We start from the raw sequence: 23,035 nt of genomic DNA, 5'->3' as shown, positions 1-23,035 counted from the left end.
ACGGACTTTACAGCAGAAGGAGTGCTTCAATCTATATAGATAGAAGACTCAAGGGAGGCTGCACAGGTGAGAGTTTGTAGAAAATGCCTAACCAATAATCCAGAAGAGCTCTCACTCTAGGAAAAGTAAACAGCAGGTACAGAGATATGGCAAATACTAATAGTTCAAGAACTTAAAAAAAAAAAAAAAAATCAAAGAAAACATCCTTTTCATAGGGCAGAATGAATTAGGCTTATGTTTGGTTAGGAGTTGTGTGAAACATCAGAGGACAGGGAAATTGATAAGGTGCCTGAAGAAAGGGATAGTCCAGATTACTGAGTCCTATTTTACAATCAGGAGAGCAATGTGTTTCCTTTTTGTCAACTCTCTAGAAATCTGTGGTACCCTTGACGATAAATCAAAGTTCTTAAGTCAGCTGCCAACATTCATATTGTAATTTCATAAATAAATGTCAAGCCTGAATTTTATGGAAACAAATATGTAAAATTCCACAAATAAAATTTTATATACAATAAAAATCAACAAAAACGACTGAATATCTACTTGTAAAACACTATCCTAGGAGTTAGTTTACTACCTATCTTCATGATGCAAAAGGTGTTAAATTCAAATTTCTTTTCAAAGGTACTGATTTAAACACAGCATTTAAAATGTAATAAGCAAGTAGATGCTCAATGGAGATATTTTCATTAATAATCATTCATCCTTCTCCAGTTCATCATGCTTGGTAGAATCATCATCTATACAGTCTCCCCTAATCTAGAAAGTTCAGAAGCCATTCTAAACTTTTCTCGCTCAAAATGCAACATCCAATACCAAGCCACCACCTGTGCCTGGGTTCAACCTAATATCCAGGATTTTTTCTTTAACAAACATTTTGAAATAGAGAATAACAGTTTTTTTTATCAGGTGTCAAAGGAACCTTCAAAAAGAATGAAAAAGAAATCAGAAGGAAGATGAAGTGGCCAGGATGTCACTGACTCTACTCAAAGTTTCAGCAATTACATTTGGAAGAGTTGGCATGCCTAGAAGAACATAACAAATGCTTTCTGATAAAACGTAAAGGCCAAAAGGCCGAAAGCAAAGTTTGAAAAGAACCTCTCATTTCAATGACTATGACCAAAAAAGTTCACCAAGAATATCGTATTTTCCTAAAACACCTGATGCCAGAAACTGGCAAAAATATCACTGGAACTAAAATATGGCTACTTGTTAAAAGGTAATGTTAATAATAATAACTTCTTCATAGTACGGTTTGTTACTGTGGATGACAGAAAACTCTGAAATAATGTACATGATTGTCATGCCCATTTTATAGCTAAGGATATATTCAGAGAAGTCACGTAACTTGCCCTAGTTGCAACCAGTTAGTGGTAGAACAAAGACCAGATCTCAGGCTTTCTGTCACTATGGTCAGAAGACGTAACAAGTTGTGAACTTACAGACTTGGGTTCAAATCTTTTTCTTTTTTTTTTTTTTAATTTATTTTTGGCTGCATTGGGTCTTTCTTGCCTCTAGTTGCAGTGAGCGGGGGCTACTCTTTGTTGTGGTGCATGGGCTTCTCATTGCAGTGGCTTCTCTTGTTGCGGAGCATGGGCTGTAGGCGCACGGGCCTCAGTAGTTGTGGCACGCAGGCTCAACAGTTGTGGCTCGCAGGCTCTAGAGCACAGGCTCAGTAGTTGTGGCGCACAGGCTTAGTTGCTCTGTGGCATGTGGGATCTTCCCCGACCAGGGCTCGAACCCGTGTCCCCTGCATTGGCAGGCGGATTCTTAACCACTGCGCCACCAGGGAAGTCCCAGGTTCAAGTCTTAGCACCTTAACAGGTGTATGATCCTGGGCACACAAATTCCATTTCCTTAATCTTATACTGGGAAGTCATATAATCTACTTATCAGAATAAAAGAAATTATATGTAGAGCACCTAGCTTTAAACAAAAAGCTTTCATAAGAAGTACTTATTACTATTTTTCTTATTCACTCTATTAGAGCAAATTTTAAACATAGCAATTACTTCAGTCTTCTAAATCCATGATTTGGCAGCCATTTAAACACAAAGATCATCACTTGATAAATACCAACTATCCACAAAGAGTAGCTAAGAAATTTATTAATAGGGATCACCCATTCTGTCAACAAATTATCTGCTGAATTCCCTATGCATGTGGTACTAAAATTGTATCTACTGCAAAGAAAATCATGCATTAACTTACAAAAAAAATCTGACTATAAAAATACTGACCCAGGATAAACTAGCTAGAATTTCAAGACCTGTGTTTTTCCCATAAACTTGTAAAATCTAAAAAATTAAACATACACTCTCTTCCTAAAACTGATAAAAAGCAAAGGATTCTTGTTTGGATCATTATCATATGCGCATATATGAGCTGGTGTTTTTCCTCAAAAGACAGCTTTAATTTGACGATGCTTATCAAAAGCCTAAATGCTCACTTTATTTGCTTGGGGAAAAAACTCCATTTCTAGGACTTTATTCCATGGAAATAATCATGGACTTATGCAAAGAATATTAATCTTATTTTATAACACCAAAATATGGCTAAGTTATAGTTATAACTTAGTTATATAAATATAACATAAATAATAATGGACTGGTCAAAATAAATGAGATACTCTTTAACAGATTTAAAAACATTAAATAACATGGAAGAGTATAACAACAAGATGCAAAGCCATGTGGACAGCATAATCCCAATCTTATAAGAAATTACTTAAATAGTAAGGCTAGAATGACAGATACCAAACATTTATATTGCTTTTTTTCTGATAGGAGGATTTAGGGGATTTTTTTTCCTTCAAGTAATCCAATTCACCACAATTTTCAGCAATAAATAGGTGTTATTCTAGTAAGCAAGAGAAAATGGCCTATCTAACAGAAAAAGACACTTAGTATTACAATTAACTATCCTTTCTCATCTTGGTTAAAAAGCTCACTCTAAGTTAAAAGAGATAAAATAGGTATAAGATTTATGTCCAATTCAACAGATGTTACTATATATAAAATAAACAACAAGGATCTACTGAATAATACAGGGAACTATATTCAATATCTTATAATAACCTATAATGGAAAAGAATATGAGAAAGAATATATATACTTACACACACACATATACATATATATGTATATATGTAGGTATAACTGAATCACTTTGCTGTACACCTGAAACTAATATAACATTGTAAATCAACTTACTTCAATTTTTTTTTTTTAAATTGATGCTATAAATAAGCAATCTGAAGAACTAGTATCTCCCCTTTGGTAGCAAACTACTTAAAGAGAGAGCCAGAAGTGATTTGAGAATGGTGCTTAGAAAGTAACTACAGTATCAAAGAAGGAAAACTTTACTATCAGTATGAATACTCACTTTGTCACACTTAACTGGAAAATCCTCTAAGCAGTATTACATGATATGTAATACCACGATCTCAACTAGTCACAATGAACAAGGACCTGATACGTAAAAGACATTCAGTAAAGCACAGTCAAGTCTGAGCATGAACTCAGATACCACACAAGGGAACTCACCCATTCACCATTCACAATTTCTCTATCAGGGACTACCTTTTAACTATATACAATAACTAATATTCGCATTTAGGTGGTATATATTTTGTTTACATTTACCTGCTGCTGCCCTTGCTGAGCCTGTGGGGTGGTCTGTTGATTAGCAGAATTTGTTGCTGCGGCAGCGGCAGCAGCTTGCTGCTGGAAAAGGCTGGCAGGGTAGACTCCCCAGGGAGTAACTCCATAATACTGGTGAGGGACCACAGCCGGGCCTAAAAAATAGCAAGAGAAAGGTAAGAAAAGTTTAGACTATTAACAATCATCTCAGTTTCCAAAGACAACACCTGACTCAGCAGACACTACTGTAAAATATTAACTTAATACATTGATTCATTCTAGCTAATCATGAATTCCATTTTTAAAAAACAGAAAATATTATACATGATCCCCACACCAAAGTCTTCTAAAGTCAGTAATATACTCCAGGCCTAGAGGAAGAAGCTAGTGAAGGACCAAGCATTGGAGATACTGAAAGAGAGCATAAGTGATAGAAGCTGGAAGGGGTACATGTAAGAACAGATGGAGGAATTGGCCTTGCTCAAGAAAGGAAATAAATGGAGAGTTTGTGTGCTTAAAGTGATGGAACACAGCAAAAGACTAAGTTGTACCCTGCTTTCAGTGGTAAGGATGGCACCTGAGGTGACTGATAGGGACAGGGATCTTGGTGCTTCATTAACTCCAGAAGCATGAAAATCCATCAGCTGTCTAACAAAGCCCAAACATGCCACTGAACCTCCAGGGCTCAAATTCTAAGAGGCTTGGTTTTCCTATTTCTAATGTCACAAAAAGCATTCAACACAACTACATTCAGACACTGGTATATGAAATTCAAATTTGTCAAAGCTGAAAACAAGCAGAAATAAAAAATGTTAACACCTTGACTTCTTACAGACCTGAGTATTCTAAACAAAACTAAGCATTCTGGGCTCCCCTGGTGGCGCAGTGGTTAAGAATCCGCCTGCCACTGTGACCTCCACCTCCTGGTATCCACACCTTTGTACAATCCTTGAGTGTGGAGAAACCTGTAACTTGCTTCTAACCAATAGAATACAGCAAAGGTGAGGGATATTGCTACATAGTTATGCACTGTTATATGGCAAAAGTGAAGGGGTGTTGCAGATGTAACTAAGGTCCCTACTCAGTTTGACTTTAACCAAAAGGGACAGTACACTGAGGGGCTTGACTTAATCAGGTGAACCTCTTAAAACAGTGTCTACAAGGGAGAGAAGCAAGAGACTGTCTCTCTCCATGGTTGGCTGTGAAGAAGCAAGCTGCCATAACTTCTACAGTCACACAGAAATATTCTTCCAACAACCTGAGGGAGCTTAGAAGTGGAACCTTCCCTAAGTGAGCCTCTAGCTGAGAAAGCAGTCCAGCTGACAACTTGATTTCAGACTTGTGAGACCCTGAGCAGAAAACCCAACTAAACCATGCCTGGACTCTTGACCCACAGAAACTGGAATAATAAATGCATGTTGTTTTGAAAAAAAAAAAAAAAGAATCCGCCTGCCAATGCAGGGGACACGGGTTCAAGCCCTGAACCGGGAAGATCCCACATGCCGCAGAGCAACTAAGCCCGTGTGCCACAACTACTGAGCCTGCGCTCTAGAGCCCACAAGCCACAACTACTGAGCCCACGTGCCACAACTACTGAAGCCTGCAGGCCTAAAGCCTGTGCTCCGCAACAAGAGAAGCCACGACAATGAGAAGCCCGCACACAGCAACAAAGCCCCAACACAGGCATAAAATAAATTAAATAAATAAATTTATTTTAAAAAAACAACAACAACTAAGCATTCTGCTTTAGCCTAAATAATCTGTTCACCCTCTTTGGAAACAAGCTACAGCTGCAGTCTCTGCCAAACAACATGCAACAGAGAAGTAACAGAGCTATGCAGAAAGCAACCTGGGAGGGGCAGAACTCTAAACCACAGAATTCTCTGAAGCTGGTGGCAAGAAACACCAAGGCTTATTTGCCAACTAAGACAACGGCTCAAAGCCAGCTTCTCACATCTGCTGGAACACATCTCTAATAAGAACCTGCTTAGTTAAAGCACAGAGTTTCAAATATTTGCAACCTGATTAAATAATTACTGCACTTTTCAGTGAAGTTCCATAAAGCTGTTTCAAATATATCCATTCTGACATAGTAGCCAACCCTGTAGAAATATGTACTTCATTAAGTCAAAATAAATTGGTACATGTTTTTTGTTTCCCCATTAAGATCTAAAACACAAATAAGTCAAATTATATCACTGTCCAATATTACTCTGACATTTCTAATTCGGTATTTTCTGTATCTGTGGTCTTAGCCAAGATCAAGAAGCTCTGTTCATCAAGGTGCCCACTGTCAAACACAGGGCAAAATGGTTCAAAATGAAGGTGCTGCTTAGAAAAACTATGCTACAAAATGAGGTATTTTTTAATAATAAACAAATGGGCTAAAAAATTTTAAACATTGGGCTTCCCTGCTGGCGCAGTGGTTGAGAATCTGCCTGCCAATGCAGGGGACATGGGTTCGAGCCCTGGTCTGGGAAGATCCCACATGCCGCGGAGCAACTAGGCCCGTAAGCCACAATTACTGAGCCTGCGCGTCTGGAGCCTGTGCTCCGCAGCAAGAGAGGCCGCGATAGTGAGAGGCCAGCGCACCGCGATGAAGAGTGGCCCCCACTTGCCACAACAAGAGAAAGCCCTCGCACAGAAACGAAGACCCAACACAGCCATAAATAAATAAATAAATAAAATTAAAAAAAAAATTTAAACATGTAGGCATCTGAATAGTCTAAAAACGATACCTCCAAGTAGGAGAGAGTGGTAAGCCCCCAAACTCAGCTGACTATTGTTTATAAAGTGGGGTGGTCTTGGACAGTTAAAGAATGAAAAAGAACACAATGAAGACTACCTGTGTCTTAGTTTCCTCACCTGCAAAATGGGTGTAATAGATGTTAGGGTGTTGTCACCTCTGTTGTTAAAAGTTGGGGTGCAATCTGCAATGACAGTCCCAAGGCTCCCCCAAGAGTCAACAAAAGCAAACCTCTACTGTGCACAGAACGCTGTTACAATAAACAATTGCACTGTCCTTTAAGTTTTCTCAACTGGCATTTCTACTACTTTCCTTGGTCATGTGGCTCATGACACAGAGTTTAGGAAAATAGCTCAGGGTGCATCATTAATTGGGCTTGGCTCCTCAGGATGCCTGCTTCAATTCCTGTGTGATTTAACACTCCACAAGAATATGCAGTTTCACAGTTTGGGTAGTTAACATTCCTGGCTCTCTGTGAAAGAAAGCCCTTAAGTCATTTCAGTCTGGTTCAGCTGATAAGTACAAAAGCAAGATTCTCATCACCAAACTATGATCTCAGTGAGAACAAGTGTGTCATCCCTAAGACTAGTTCTTTGTTTCAAATAACATATAGTAAGTTAGTAGAGGAAAGTTTGCAGAGGAAAGAAAGTACAGAGAAGACAATTCAGGATAACACAGACATTGTATACTACAGCGAAGCGCATGCATAGGCTTTGAGCTAGATCTGGCTCAAACCCGAACTCTACAACATTTAAATTGTATGACCCCTACTACCCAAAGCAATCTACAGAATTAATGCGATCCCTATCAAATTACCCATGACATTCTTCACAGAACTGGAACAAATAATCCTAAAAATTATATGGAACCACAGAAGACCCAGAATTGCCAAAGCAATACTGAGAAAAAAGAACCAAGCAGGAGGCATAACCCAGCCAAACTTCAGACAATATTACGAAGATACAACAGTAATTGAAACAGTGTGGTACTGGCACAAAAACAGACATATGGATCAATGGAACACAAGAGAGAACCTAGAAATAAACACACACACCTAGAGTCAATTAATCTTCAACAAAGGAGGCAAAAATATACAGTGGAAAGAAGACAGTCTCTTCAGCAAGTGGTGTTGAGAAAGCTGGACAGCCACATGTAAATCAATGAAGTTAGAACACAGTCACACCATACTCAAAAATAAACTCAAAATGGCTTAAAGACTTAAATATAAAGACATGACACCATAAAACTCCTGGAAGAGAACATAGGCAAAACATTCTCTGACATAAATCATACCAATCTTTTCTTAGGTCAGTCTTCCAAGGCAATAGAAACAAAAATAAACAAATGGGACCTAATCAAACTTACAAGCTTTTGTGGACTTCCCTGTTAGTCCAGTGGCTAAGACTCCATGCTCCCAATGCAGGGGGCCCCGGTTCCATCCCTGGTTAGGGAACTAGATTCCACATGCCACAACTAAAGACCCCACATGCTGCAACTAAGACCCAATGCAGCCAAATAAATAAGTAAATATTAACAACGACAAAAAAAACTTACAAGCTTTTGTACAGCAAAGGAAACCATAAACAAAACAAAAAGACAACCTACAGCCTAGGAGAAAATATTTGCAAATGACGAGACTGACAAGGGCTTAATTTTCAAAATATACAAACAGCTCATACAACTCAACAACAGCAACAAAAAACAAACAACCCAATAGAAAAATGGGCAGAAGACCTAAAGAGACATTTCTCCAAAGAAGAAATACAGATGGCCAACAGGCACATGCAAAGATGCTCAACATTACTAATTATTAGAGAAGTGCAAATCAAAACAACAGTTAGGCACCATCTCATACCGATCAGAATGGCCATCATTAAAAAGTCCACAAATAACAAATGCGGAGAGGGTGTGGAGAAAAGTGAACCCTCCTACATTGTTGGTGGGAATGTAAGTTGGTGCAGGCACTCTGGAAAACAGTATGGAGGTTTCTCAAAAAACTAAAAATAGAGTTGCCATATGATCCAGCGATTCCACTCCTGGGCATATATCCAGACAAAACTACAATTCAAAAAGATACATGCACCCCTATGTTCATAACAGCACTATTCACAAGAGCCAAGACATGGAAACAACCTAAATGTCCATCGACAGATGAATGGATAAAGAAGACGTGGTACATATATACAATGGAATACTACTCAGCCATAAAAAAGAATGAAATAATGCCATATGCAGCACCATGGATGGACCTAGAGATTATCATACTAAGTGAAGTAAGTCAAAAAGAGAAAGACAAATACCATATGATATCACTTATATGTGGAATCTAAAATATGACACAAATGAGCCTATCTACGAAACAGAAACATAGAAAACAGACGTGTGTGGTGTGTGTGTGTGTGTGTGTGTGTGTGTGTGTGTGTGTGTGTTTGTGGGGGGGGGGTGCCAGTGGGGAGGGATGGATTGGCAGTTTGGAATTAGCAGATGCAAACCATTATATATAGAATGAATAAATAACAAGGTCCTACTGTATAGCACAGGGAACTATAGTCAATATCCTGTGATAAACCATACTAGAAGAGAATTTTAGGGACTTCCCTGGCGGTCCAGTGGTTAAGACTTCATCTTCTAATGCAAGGGGTGTGGGTTTGATCCCTGGTCAGGGAGCTAAGATCCCACATGCCTCAAGGCCAAAAAACCAAAACATAAAACAGAAGCAATATTGTAAAAAATTCAGTAAAGACTTTAAAAATGGTCCACATCAAAAAAACAAAACAAAACAAAAAACAAAAAACTTTAATAAATAAAAAATTTTTTAAAAAGACTATATATATGTATAACTGAATCACTTCGCTGTATAGCAGAAATTAACACAACATTGTAAATCAACTGTACTTCAATTTAAAAATATACAAAAATTTTAAAACAAAAATTAAAAAATTTTGCACAAATAAAACAAGGTAACATGGGATATTATAGATATATTAGTTAACTCGATGGAGGGAATCCTTTCACAATGTATACATATATTAATGTTGTGTACTCTAAATACATTACAATTTTGTCTGTCAATTATATCTCAATAAAGCTGGAGGGAAAAGTAGAGACTAAATAGTGTGACCTCAAGCAAGACAGCTCTCTGAGCCCCCAATTCCTAATCTGAAAAGCCATCATCCAGCAATTCATACGAATGAAAAGCACTCACTGGCAAACAGTTAATAAGGGTTCAATAAATATTAATGGTAATTAGCAAAGATTCTACTTCCCCTAAAGGCAACAGGGGCACAGAAATTATACTACATATGTTCCCATCACAACCCATGCCAAAATGTGAACAATTCTAAAGAAAAGAATATGAAATTCTATGCTGCATTTGAGTTCATAATTACAAATCATATGCTATAAAATATGTGAAATCTTACAAATAATATTTAGTCACAATTAACATGACTTGGAGGGATGTCTCCAAAGAATATTTACTTTGTAAGACATTAAGTCTGTCCTAGCATTGAATTCAATCTACCATATATTTATGACCGTACCATGTTGACAGCTACTGTGTCACACAGAGTCAAGTAACAAAAGTGCCTGCCTTTGAAAGAGTTCCGTCTCAAGGGGGAAGAAAACCCAGTCATGTACACATCCACAAGCAAATAAATACAAAGTGATGATTAGAGAAAGACTAGGGAAAGGTCAGCAAAGGAAGGCTTTCTAGAGGTGACAATAGCAGCTAAGAAGCTTCCCAGGCAAAGAATGGGGAAAGAGTTTACTCTAGAGGACTAAGGAGACCATAATGTCCAAAGATGCAGAGGCCTAAACCAGTGTGGTATGTGTAGCAAACTAACATCAATTTAGTACTGCTAGAATGTACGGTATGAGCCAGTGGGAGCCAATCTGAAGGGGGAGAAAGTGGTGCACATGTAGAGACATCCATATAGTCGTGGAGAGATCCCTATACATAGTGGGTCCAAATCCTCACTAATCCTCATGTCATGGCAGTTCCTTAGAAACACTGATTCCAAGGAACAACCCACCACCACCATCACCACCACCACCCAAGTAGTTTGGAATGACCAGCCATACTGACATTAACTGCAGTATGCTATATTAGAGCGGGTAAGACAGAAATCGATGAAGGGTTTAAGTAGAAGGATAAAAGGGTAAGATTTGTGGTTGAAACAGTTTTCTTGAACAATCTAGGTAGATGAAGAAGGGGAAGGAAGGAAGAAAACTGAAAATACGTTAAGAGAGGGGCTTCCCTGGTGGCGCAGTGGTTAAGAATCCGCCTGCCAATGCAGGGGACACGGGTTTGAGCCTTGGTCCGGGAAGATCCCACATGCCGTGGAGCAACTAAGCCCCTGCACCACAACTACTGAGCGTGCGCTCTAGAGCCCGTGCTCCGCAACAAGAGAAGCCACCTCAATGAGAAGCCAGTGCACCACAACAAAGAGTAGCCCCCACTCGCCGCAACTAGAGAAAGCCCGTGCACAGCAACAAAGACCGAATGCGGCCAAAAATTAATTAATTAATTAATTTAAAAGAAAGCACATAAGACAGAACAGCTGTAAAAGTCTATGTACAGATTAAACAGACCTGGACTAGGGTAGACTAGAGGTAGTAGGAAGACCTGAGCAAGAGGAGAAATTCCCGAAATATATATGAGCAACTGGCGGCTTAGGGGATCAAAAATATCTATACAGTGACACAAAACTGTAAATGAACTATATGTCAAATAAAAATTAATTAATTAATTTACAAAGGAAGTGGACTAAAGGGATTTGCACCACAGGAAAAAAAAAAAAAAAAAAAAAAAAACGAAAAGCAAAAACTATACAGGAGGTAGCTGATTAACCTGCCTTTAAATGTGTTCACGTCTGAGGTTACAGCTAAGCAGAGGTGTCTAACTGGCCGACAGATGGTCCTGGAAATCAGGAGAGAAATCTCCACTGGAGACGTGGATTTGTGAAAGAGTATAAAGAATGCGTGCCCATCAAAATGACTTTTTAGCAGGTGAGAAAATCCCTCGTGTGGCAGAATGTCTCACCTAGTGTCGCTGCTGCAGCCAATCCAGCTGTGTAGGGGTCCGTCCCTGGGGGCGCAGCACTGATGATGTATGGGTTGGGGACAAACGCAGCGGGAGCTAAACCTGCTGAAAACATACCTGTCAGTAAAAACAAACTTGACTAAAACTGCAGCCCTACCAAACACCTACACAGTTTGGCTAATCATTCCAGGCTGTAGGTGAGGAAAAAAAGAAAAAAGAGAAGATAGGATAGGTTGAGACTAAAAAGGAATTTTAAGAAGATAAAATAATCCCTGTACTAAAGATTATGGTGACATCTATCTATCGTCTATTTTTTTTAGCCTTTGCTAAAGACGTAGAATTAAAACTGGTATGCAGTTTTTAATTCAGCACAATTCCTAAAAGACTATCAAAATTACATTATAACAGGCTAAAATAAAACAATTTAAAAGACTTTGTAATGGGATAGAAGGATTTATTTCCATTTAAACAATTTTCCAGTTTTCCCCAAAGAAGATGCATGCATATTTATAAAGACTACTATCTACAAGTATAAATTAAGTAAGACCCAGGCAAAGGCCTTTATGCCTAGACTTAATACTGTTGACCCTTTGACAAAGCAGGGGTTAGGGGTGCCAACCCCTACGCAGCCAAAAATTCATGTATAACTTTAAAGTCAGCCCTCCATAGCCACATTTCTGCATCAACGATTCAACCAACCGAGGATCAAGTAGTACTGTAGAACATTTACTGAAAAAAATCTGAATATAAGTGGACCTGCGCAGTCCAAACCCATGTTGTTCAAGGGTCACCTGTATATCTAGGTTGGAAGCAAGTCTTTTCTTCCACAGCATTCCACAATCCATGATTGGTGATCTTCTATCTATTCAATCGTGTCATTTTAACACATTTAAAAAAAAAAATTTCTACTTGTATAGCACTTTGTTTCAAAGAGACCTGAAAAAAGTGGGGGAGGGGCGCAGGGAGTCTAGGCAATAAGACAAAAATATGCACATCAAAACATTAATAAGTGCAATAGGAAAAGGGCAAAGCTACTGTACTTTAAAAACCAGTGATTATAAGATAATACTTTTTAAATTTTTCAATACATGCTACTTGGAAAATAGGCTTATAGGTACTACTTGCTACTTAATAAGATGTGACATTGATATATCCATAGTCTACACAAGCCCAACAAGCACAAAATTACTGTTATTTGAGTTCATCCAAACCTACCAACAGAGTTGATGCTAGTCACTACTACAGTAAATACTTAAAATCCTGAAACAGCTGAGGGAGCAATAACTGGATACCAAGAAATCTTACCAGTTGAGGTCTAGAAAAATAAGAATGTTGCTAAAGACAACTGGACAAGAGTAAGAGGCCATTTATTGTACCTTGAGGGATTTGTCTGGACTTTGATAATCAGTCTGCTGGGTTCCACAGCAACCGCTATCCTAAAACGGGGCCACCCCTATAAGGGAGCTTTCGGCTCAAGGACTTACCAATGTGGGGTTGATGCGCGGCTGCCAGCGCATACTGCTGCTGCTGAGCGGCTGTCAACTGTTGGACAGCAAGTGCGTTAGGTCTTTGGAACAGCTGAGGGAAGAAAAGGACATGATGAGGTTAGAGAACCTGTCTTGTGAAATAATTTTAAAACCTCTCTGAATAAAAATTTCCATAAACCCTTGTTTAGATATGATGCTTTAAACAAAAATGTTCTCATGTTCTACTCCATTCCCTTGGTATCTATGATGCTTCATAGTTCCATTTTCCCTCTCTTGCTTTACCTCAGTTTGGTGTGCCCAGTTCCCGTGTGCTAACTACTCACAGGTTATATGTCCCCTGAACCACAAACATACATACAAATGCCCTAAGAGCTATTCCAGGTCTGAGGTTGCTGCCTGATCCAGAGCAACTTAAAAACTAAATGAGGGCTTCCCTGGTGGCGCAGTGGTTGAGAATCCGCCTGCCAATGCAGGGGACACGGGTTCGAGCCCTGGTCTGGGAAGATCCCACATGCCGCGGGGCAACTGGGCCCGTGAGCCACAATTACTGAGCCTGCGCGTCTGGAGCCTGTGCTCCGCAACAAGAGAGGCCGCGACAGTGAGAGGCCTGCGCACTGCAATGAAGAGTGGCCCCCGCTTGCCGCAACAAGAGAAAGCCCTCGCACAGAAACAAAGACCCAACACAGCCAAAAAGAAAAAAAAAAAAAAAAAAACTAAATGAGTATACTACAAATGACTTACCACGTTGCACCGAGTGCTGTTACCTCCCTTCAGTTCTTTTACGAACCCCACAAACACTTTGAATTAATTCTCACCTATTCACATTTTGGAGTATTCATTTCATCCTCTGGCTGCCTCTTCTTGGGGAAATAGTATTGGATACCTTCCTCAACTAGTGGCTTATCATAATGGGTAAACTGGACAACTGTGCAATTTTGGGGGGCTCCCGAGTTTCCTAGAATACCAATTCTTTTATACATAAGAAAAAAAACCAACAGAAGTATAGCTGCTACTAACAAAACTTGGATTATGAGCTCAGACCTAGCACACTGTTAAGTTCCCAAGGAAAGGAGTTCAAAGGTCTTGACAATAAGAATATCCCAAGATTCTCTCTTATTACAAAGTCAATCACTCATTCTTTCATTCATTCTACAAATATTTATGAAACACCACCTGCTAGGCACTGTGCAAGGAACTAGGAACACAGCACTGAATAAAATGTTCATACATTTTAATATGAATAGTTTTGATACAAAGAAAGGGGATTCCTGATTTTGGACTGCCCTGACGTGCCTCTTTCCAAGGGGTTATACTAAAGACTTCTTTATTTTCTGAAATCAGACTAGGAGAATTTACTGATGGGACCTCCCTACAGAGGATCTTCAACCTACCTGCTCTTTCTACAGGACTTTTCAATGTTTCGGCTAACATCACTGGATGATATATAACAGACACATGGATCTTGAATTACAGATGTCTTCATAAAAAGACCTAATTGTTTCAGATATTAGGAGATAATGTCATTCTGACAACTCAGCTTAATTATCATCACAACTGAACTTTTAATGTTATCTTAGGTGGTCGACTTTATTCTATGATCTGGTTACTTCTGTGCCTCAAATATGTGAGTAGACTAATTTAAAAAAAATTTTTTTAAAAGGTGAATATTCTGAACATACTGGCCAATTGTACTTGTTACCTCTCTTTCTATATATTCATCTTTCTAAAAACCAGAGTAAAATAAGCCTCTGCTTTCACAGTATGAATGACAAAAGTAAACATGCAGTACAGATTTCAAAAATACTTTAGAGTTTTTTATTTTCAAAGGTTAAAGAAAAGAAAAACTTCATTATGATGCTGGTAAAAAGATAGTACTACTTTACAAGCATTGATTAAATATCAAGTATTCAAAAGAAATATAGGAATCTATTGACAAACATATCAAAACAACTGTTCACTCCACGAAGGGAGCCGACCAGTACTATCTGGTAACTACACCCTGTGACTACTGCCAGGCTGGTTCCGGTTTCACCTACAGGACAGCGCCTCTGCAGTGCTCCTACCAACAGCTCCTCCCCCGCCCCCAGCCCCCGCAAGACAGGCAGCCAGGAGGCAGGAAACAAGTAAAATAGTGGAAAGCTGTTCAAAAATTTTTTCCAAGGTTGTGAAAATACCTCACAGTTCCCCCTAAATATCTACTGTCCCTTCAATGGATCTCTGGAATTTTCCTAGCCTAAAACCTTTTGAAATATTTAACATCTCAGACACCGCTCATGCTAGCCTCTTCCCTCTACCCTTCTTGGGCCTGCTGCAAATAAAATAACTCATTTCATTCAACAAACATTTTTTTGAGCACTTATTATTAGCTAGGCGCTGCAACATGAAGTTAGGGAAATAAGGATACTAGTGTGTTCAGAATATAACTCTTGATTTATTAACCGAAAACAGTACTCCAATACCATTCCATTATGACTTATCCTCACTTCACATGCTTTTAACATTTCATGTAACATTACACATTATGTACTGTATCTGTAAATATACATATAAACACATAGTGTGTGAATAAAATAACCACTCCGCATAACATCAGTCTGTGGTCCTCACTACCATGTTACCACTGAGAGTAGGGACTATTACTTTTAACTAAAAACATATAGGCCCTATAAAAGCGCCCATATATCCTGTGTTTGAGAGTTGGTTAATATCTCAGTGATTATGGCAAAAAGAGAAGGAATTATTTTGAGTGCATTTTGCAATAAACAATTAACATAAGTAAATTATGCATTGACAACGGCAGATTTGATTATAGTATAGATTACAGCAATTCTAGCACATTTTCTTTATGTAAATGGTCCAATATTAACTGGAAATACAGGTTATTCAAAACAAAATTGGGTAACTGGCAAGTGATGGATTCTAAAGGATCCTGAAAAACTCATACAAATGCCATCTGCTGGGCAAAGTGCTGAACTCTGTCAACATTTTCATGATTTTCACAGAGTAAGCCAATAATAACTGAGAAACACAATACTGTGAAACTTGGGGAAAATGCTTATTTTAAGGTCAGTATAATGATAAATGTGCCACAATTTACTGCCATTTACTTAGGCAGAATTCATAAGCTATTCAAGAAACTGAATGCAGGGGAAAATATGTCAACTATTTCAAGCTTATCAAGGTTCCTAATAAATACTGACGGCATAATTTGGGAACCACACAAGCAAGCTGGTTTAACTCCCTTCTCTGACACTATATGAACTAACAAAAGATACCCTGCATGGTTTATATTCCAGAAGTGATTCCGGGCTGTCAAAAACACCCAACATAGTGACTGGCATACAGCTGGCACCTGATAAGAGACAGCTATTACTACTATTGTTATCAATAACAATTGCTGGCATAAAAACATTGTTGTTGAGTTTTCAGAATCTGGAAGAGAGTAATATCTAAATATGGAGTTAGCCAATGTCAAAGACTATCCTTTCTCCCCCCAAAATAAAATGTACCGCCAGGCCTGGCTTCTTACCAGTTTAAGGCAATATACATAGTGGAGAGAGGACAACAGCACAGAGTCTGGGGCCAGAAAGCCTGCATTCATGTCTCAGCTCTACCACTGACTGTGTGTGTGAGACACTGGGCAGGAAAACCTCTGCACTTTACTCTCCTCCTCTCTCTAACAGGGACAATAAAGATTTGTCTAACTCATAAGGTTGTTCTAAGTATTAAAATCAATACACATAAAGCACTTGAAAGTCCTTTAGATGTGATATTCTTTCTGATGAATGAGGAGAGCACCCACACACACGGACAAAGCCCTTCTGTGGGCCACCTCTTACAGCTCCTCACCCAGTAAGGCAGCCCAGGATGGGACAAGGAAAGCAGAAGGCAAGACTCTTCTGAGTCAGTGTTAAAGTCAAAACCCCACTGAGTTCATGAGCACCAACTGCCGTCAGGTCACAAAGAGAGAAGAAAGAAAAACCTTTTTAGTTTTCGTTGTTGATGAGTATTTTTTAAAACATACTCCATGCAGAAAAAACTAGGAATGCAGTTGAATACTCCATGCATCAAAAGGCTTTATGTTTCTAGTACTAGGTCCAAAGGAAACAGCTAGGAGCTAGAAACCAAAACAAAGATGTTTGCATAGCTGGTAGTATATGATCTTCAGTAAGTCTGTAAGCTTCATGATGTCTTAATTTTCTTATCTATAAAAATAAATAAATAAATTCTGCCCAAGTAAATTGTAAAAAAAAATAAATAAATCTATAAAAATATAATAGCTGCCCTACCTCATGGGGCTATTGTCAGAATTCACAGAGAAAAGCCCTTCAAACACTACGAGTATTACATCAATAGTGGGGCTATAAATTTTTAAGAAAAAATTATATCCTGGAGGTAGTACTCAGTATATGAAATTTGTGAAAGTTTGCTACTGTCTGAAGCGTCTAGATCAAAGTTCATTTTTGACCAGGTTATTTGAACAGCTGCAATAATCAACTAATAATTACAATGATTTTTGGTTTAACAGGTACATACAAACTATGCTGCCAATTTTTTAAAAAACAAAAAATTCATATTTCTTTAGCAGATGAAGAATCAGATTCCAAAATAAATGATTTCTAAATAAGGTGAGGAAAAACATATCCTTCCATCAAATAAGTTAATATCTTTTGAGAAAAATCATATTCTAAAATTTCAGCAAAGTCAAGTAACAATAAAGGTAAGTTTCAACGGATCTAATTGCTAGCTAAAGTCAGCATTTTAACAGTGACTATACGCATGACACTGACAGAATAATCTTCCTCTTATTTATAAACTGAAAAGAAAGCCAAGAATTTTAAACACCTATATTAAAACTATGCACACACTTGGTCTCATAAGAATGACATTTAAATCACTACCACACTTTAAAAAGCAATGCATGCCAATTTCCTCTCCCATCTGACTAGGGCTTTCAGAGTACTGTCTCTCTGTTAAAAAGTCATGCTTAACAGGTTAGACTTTTAGTACTTCAGTACACAATTTTGTAAAACATGCCACATCATTGGGTTATTTTTATATTAACTGAACCCTAAATAAAGAATAGCAACAATTAACCAGATTAATCCACCTGATTATCAATCTTGGCTTTGGTTTCTGTTACATATGACTGTAATATAATGAAACCTAGTAATATTTTTCTAAAGTATACTTAGGTAAATATAGATAACTGCATAGCTATTTATTAAAATAAAGAATATTGCTCAAGCATCAAAACACAAAATGGTATGAACACAGTATATGTGAGCTGTTCACTTTGTTTTCCAGGATTAAAGAGAAGACAATGAGGGGAAAATGAGGAAAGAGATATCAATGAGCATTTCAAACTACCCTAAATTAAGGGTTCCTAACCCCAGATCTTTGTACCTGCGGCAGATAAAGTTATCTTTATTGTCATGAAATTTGTCATGAAATGTCCTTCAATTATTATTGCAGGCAACAAACCACATTAAATTTAGCCACACATCTGCGATTTAATCACCAATAGAAATCATATATACTTTCATGTTACTTTATGATTGTTAGACATCTCAAAATCTTGCTTATGCTCATTATGATGGCTAGTACAACTACCTCTATCTCATGCATCATATGATAAAGAAGCAAATTTGTTCAATTTGTTGCCAAATTTGTTGTCAAACAAATTTGTTGTCAAAATTATTATAGCTATTTTTATATAATTGGCTTTCTCTGTAATCCTACTTACACTATACATTTTAAAATAGTATTCTGAGAATTCAGTCTGAGATCTTACCTAACTGCTAAGGGGTTCATGGCACCAAAAAAGGAATCCCGGCTCTAAATAAATCTCAGGTTAAGTTTATGGTTAACAGTGGCTAGACAAGTAATTTAACTATCCAAAACCAAAGTATCCCTAAGTGCAGTTAGTTTGTAATAAATTAAATGAGAATTACCTTTTCTGTATTTTCAGGCTGCTTTATGTGTCTAAATATAAGCTGATATTAAGTCTTATGAAACCAACTTATTACACCAAATGAAATAAAATGAAATGAAACAGGACACAAGAAGCAATTATTTATTTTGTCTATTTTCAAACATAAAAGCACAAAGCTACCCTACCAATTATAGCAAATAACTCAAAACTTAAAAAAAAAAAAAAAAAAAAAAAAAAAAATCCTCTGATGCCCGTTTAAGAAAGCCATGATAAAAATGTACAGAAAAATATGGGCCACATCAGATCTTTGGTTCAATCCTCACAATCATTAATATTGTCTGTACTCAGTTGTGGCTCTCAAGGCCTCTGTGACCTGGACTCAATAACCAAATGCATCTATCTCCTTTTTACCTTCTACGTGTATCTTCTACTCTTGTCAACCAATGACCACACCACTGTCACTTCCATCTCCATACCTCTGTTCTCTTAACTGCAGCAATATACATTCCATGTGTCATTCAAGTTAGGTCTATGCAAACTTGGTCCTCATTGAGCCCTCCCCTGGTCTGACAGGATCCTCGACCAACCAATTTAGCACTTAGTTCCTCAACCATTCCATAATTGTTTCATGTATGATAGTCACTCTATGAACAGTAGCTCTGTTCTCTATGGACAAAACCTAAAGTTCCTGGAAGGACACAACAGTCAACAGTTAACTGACTAATATGGGCAAAAGAATGCTACTAAGCTAACACTCAGCACAGAAAAACTAAACCATGATAATTAAGTCATTACTTCTTAAAAATGTCTTGTTAATGACCATAAGGCAGCACGGCAAAGTCGGTAAGACTCACAACACTATCTATGCAACCCCACAAGTCACTTTTCTTCAACCTCAACTACCAGCTAGGGTGACTGTTTCTACATTATCTATTGAACACGTATATGTTCATTTCTAATTTTAAGCCTTTAGTTTACTATTTCCTCCACTGGAATTTTCATTCTTCTCCTGGTATAAACAAGTCTTGCAAGGCACAGCTCAAGATCCACCTCTTCCATAAGTCCTCCTTCCCCAGGTTAAGAGTATGCTCTCCCTAGGACATGGGCATAAATGGTCTCATCACTTGTCATGGAGTATTTCCTTGCACTATTTAAATGACCAAATGAGCCATAATAACTAAACTGAGAGCCATGGGGTTGGAGGAGCCCATTCCATTCATGAAAGATATGCTTGGCTACAGGTGACAACAAAAAATGCGAACAGAAGGTTATAACCTGCAGTCCACAGATCTGTGATCTCCCTGAAGATATCCACAAAATAGAGTGTCAAAAGAATTATGTTTTTCTGATGAGAAGACTATGGCTTTTGATCAGATGGCCAGAGGGCTCTGACATTAAAAAGGTTAAATACTGATTCAGGAGGTAAATTTACTGGATATTATACAGGTCCAGTTATTTGTCTATGAGGCACATCTACTGGGCTAGACCTAAACGACTCACATATTAGAATAGATGCAAGGCCTCAAAGAGTGGCCTCCAGACCTCTTAGAAGGCTAGTTTCCAATTTTAGTTTTGGGAAGTATATTAAATACGGGGGGTGTTCTGAGATAATATAATAGGGGTATGGAAAAGGTTCCCTGGAAATTTGGTCCACTAAAGCAAAGCAAAGCAGAGGACACAGAGGGATCAAGATCCCGCCTTACCCTCTGAGGAGATTACAATCTAGCAGAGGACATGTAATCATAACACAAAGCAGAACATGATGACTCCTTTTCTTAAGGGAAGCACAAAGCACTATAGGGTTCAAAGGAGACAGACATGACAACTTTTTGATTTGGAAATCAAGAAAGGTAACAGCACTGGACCTTGAAGAATGAGGAACCATTTTAATTAGTAGAAATGGAAGGGGGAATAAAACGTAACGAAAAGCAAAAGGGTAAAAAAGATTAGAAGGATAAAGTGTAGGAACAAACACCGATTTACAGTAGAGCAAGTATCCTTCCTTCTTAATTACTACTGGCTTTTATGCTGGAGCCTTTGGGAAGTTAAGGGTCTTGAAGAGTCTTGGGCCAACGGTTCCCAGGCATGCTATTAGGTTGCCAAGTACAAGAATGTGTACAGCCATCTACTAAGAATAGCAAGAATTATGAGCCCATGGGACAAAATAACAATGATCACATCCTATGATGATGGTGTACCTGTGTAACAGTGTCCCTATACTGCAGCAACCAAGACATGCATGGGAAGTCAGAACCCAACAATAGTTTAACTTGCAAAATAATGACGTTAACGTCCAGAAACTGCTGAAATGGGATACATGGTAAAGGCACCCCAGGTTTTATAAATCTGAGTGGGTGGTGTCTTTGATTTAATTGTGTTAACTATTTGTGGGTATGCAAAAGTACATTTCTGTTCAAGTTCTAATAATTATCCAGGCTCCTCAAAAATTGATAGAATTATTTTGAAACCCAAGATCAATAAATCAAAAGAGAATCCCAACTCTGATTATGAGGTAAAGAACAATTATATGAAAGAGAATCAGATTTTCATTCATAAGAGGTTGGAGACAAACACTTCTTAAATAAACACTTCTTAAGTAACAAGCAAAGAGTTAGATTGGGTTAGATAGGGAATAGAAGCTAAGAACCAAAACCGCCTGGAGTTCTAAGGGTTGCTAGGGGAAGTTCAGACCAATGAGACAGAGTAAAAGAAAGAATTCAGATAAAACTTCTTGAGATAACTAGGTTAGAGGAACCTGATTAGAATCAGCCTGCACTTAACATACCTCAATTTAGATAGAGAAATTACCACATTAATGTTCTAAGATGAACAAGTTGAAGTCTACACAGTAATAGTGTGTCCCTATATTTGCTGATGTGACACAAAATATCTTGAAGTCCATTATCACCTCAGCATCTGAAGTAATTTCTGGCTTTACTCAAAAGTGCTGTTTTGAGAATTCATTGTGAAAAAACATAAAAAAGAAGACAAAAAGCACAGGAAGTCAAATTCCTACGGAAAGGTGAGCATACCTACTGGGGACTACGGGGAGAATAGTGTACACTTTTAGTTCACTTTCTCTCTGGAAAAAGAGTTGGTTAATTAAACCTAATATAGCCATCTGATATGAGCACAGAGTATGCACATCACATCATCCCTTAAAGGGGTTTGTTTTTGTAAACTTCACATGGTTAACTTTATTATCCAATCATCTATCAATCAAAATTCATTTAAAATCAGCCATTTATGACAACTAAAGGGACAGTATGGTACAACTGATCTACAAAGACCATAAGCCAATTTTCCCCATAGAAAAAAATTATAGATATATCATTTCTAAACTTCAAAACGAGATTTTAACCTTTCAAACCTAGAAGTTTATATTTATATTCCAAAATTAAGGAGTATCAGAAATTCATGGCCCATCAAACTGCTTATAGCCACAAAGGAGAACTTGTGGTACTTAACATGATCAGGAGGCTACCTACCCCCTTTTTATAATTCAGACAGCTAATTTTCCTTTAAAAAAAAATTAAACAGAAGAATCAGTAAACCCTAGAGTTAGTCATACCATGCCTTCAAAACCAGAAGGCACACATACAATATATTCCAAAGACTTATGAATAAAAGAAGAGCCAGGTCATTTCACTGCAGATTTTATGTCGCATGATTTGTGTTTTTCCCCTAATTACATTCTAACTCTTTTGAAAGGTACCAGGTATGTCTGTTACCTGCAGTAACTCACTTAATTAAAAGACAGGACTAATAAGACATCTGGCACTGGACTCCTGACAGTGGCAGACAACAGAGTTTACTATTTTAAAAACAAAAACCAACAGCAGTACAATCACATTAATCTTCAGTGAATTAATTTAACATTCAAGAGGATTGTGTTACAAGAGGTAACACCACCACATCCCCTCCCCAGGCCCTGAAGAAAGAGAGGAGCCAAAGGAAGTACACAGAGCAGGGTGGTCTCTTGCCAATAAACCTCAACATGGGAATAAGCTTCTGGAGGGGAAGATGCAGAGGCTTTGTAATCCACATCACTGTTGGGTTAATAAGGAATGGCTATCGAAGGCCTAAAATAATGCCACCCTCCTCCCACTACCCCATTCTCAGTTACTTGAATAATGTGCTGGCTGGAGGGAGAGCAGAGAGAGTGACAGAGACACACACAGT

At 38.0% G+C, this 23,035-nt stretch overlaps 1 protein-coding gene across 24 annotated transcripts in view; it reads right to left on the bottom strand.

Moving 5' to 3' along the window:
* PUM1 (pumilio RNA binding family member 1) overlaps positions 1 to 23,035 on the bottom strand; it is a 129,417-nt gene that overhangs the window by 38,195 nt on the left and 68,187 nt on the right. For 13 of the 24 annotated variants that reach the window (XM_082343615.1, XM_082343638.1, XM_082343632.1 and 10 more), the window contains 3 exons: positions 12,916 to 13,009; positions 11,432 to 11,548; positions 3,645 to 3,796 (listed from right to left, as the gene is read on the bottom strand). In XM_082343615.1, the coding sequence (XP_082199741.1) occupies positions 3,645 to 3,796; positions 11,432 to 11,548; positions 12,916 to 13,009 (363 nt within the window). The remainder of the gene's footprint in view (positions 1 to 3,644; positions 3,797 to 11,431; positions 11,549 to 12,915; positions 13,010 to 23,035) is intronic. The other 11 variants (XM_082343634.1, XM_082343635.1, XM_082343620.1 and 8 more) reach the window with 3 other exon arrangements.

This window comes from Balaenoptera borealis (assembly GCF_965194805.1).
Source record: "Balaenoptera borealis genome assembly, chromosome: 1".
Classification (NCBI taxonomy): domain Eukaryota; kingdom Metazoa; phylum Chordata; class Mammalia; order Artiodactyla; family Balaenopteridae; genus Balaenoptera; species Balaenoptera borealis.
This window is presented reverse-complemented; position numbering and strand designations above follow the sequence as displayed.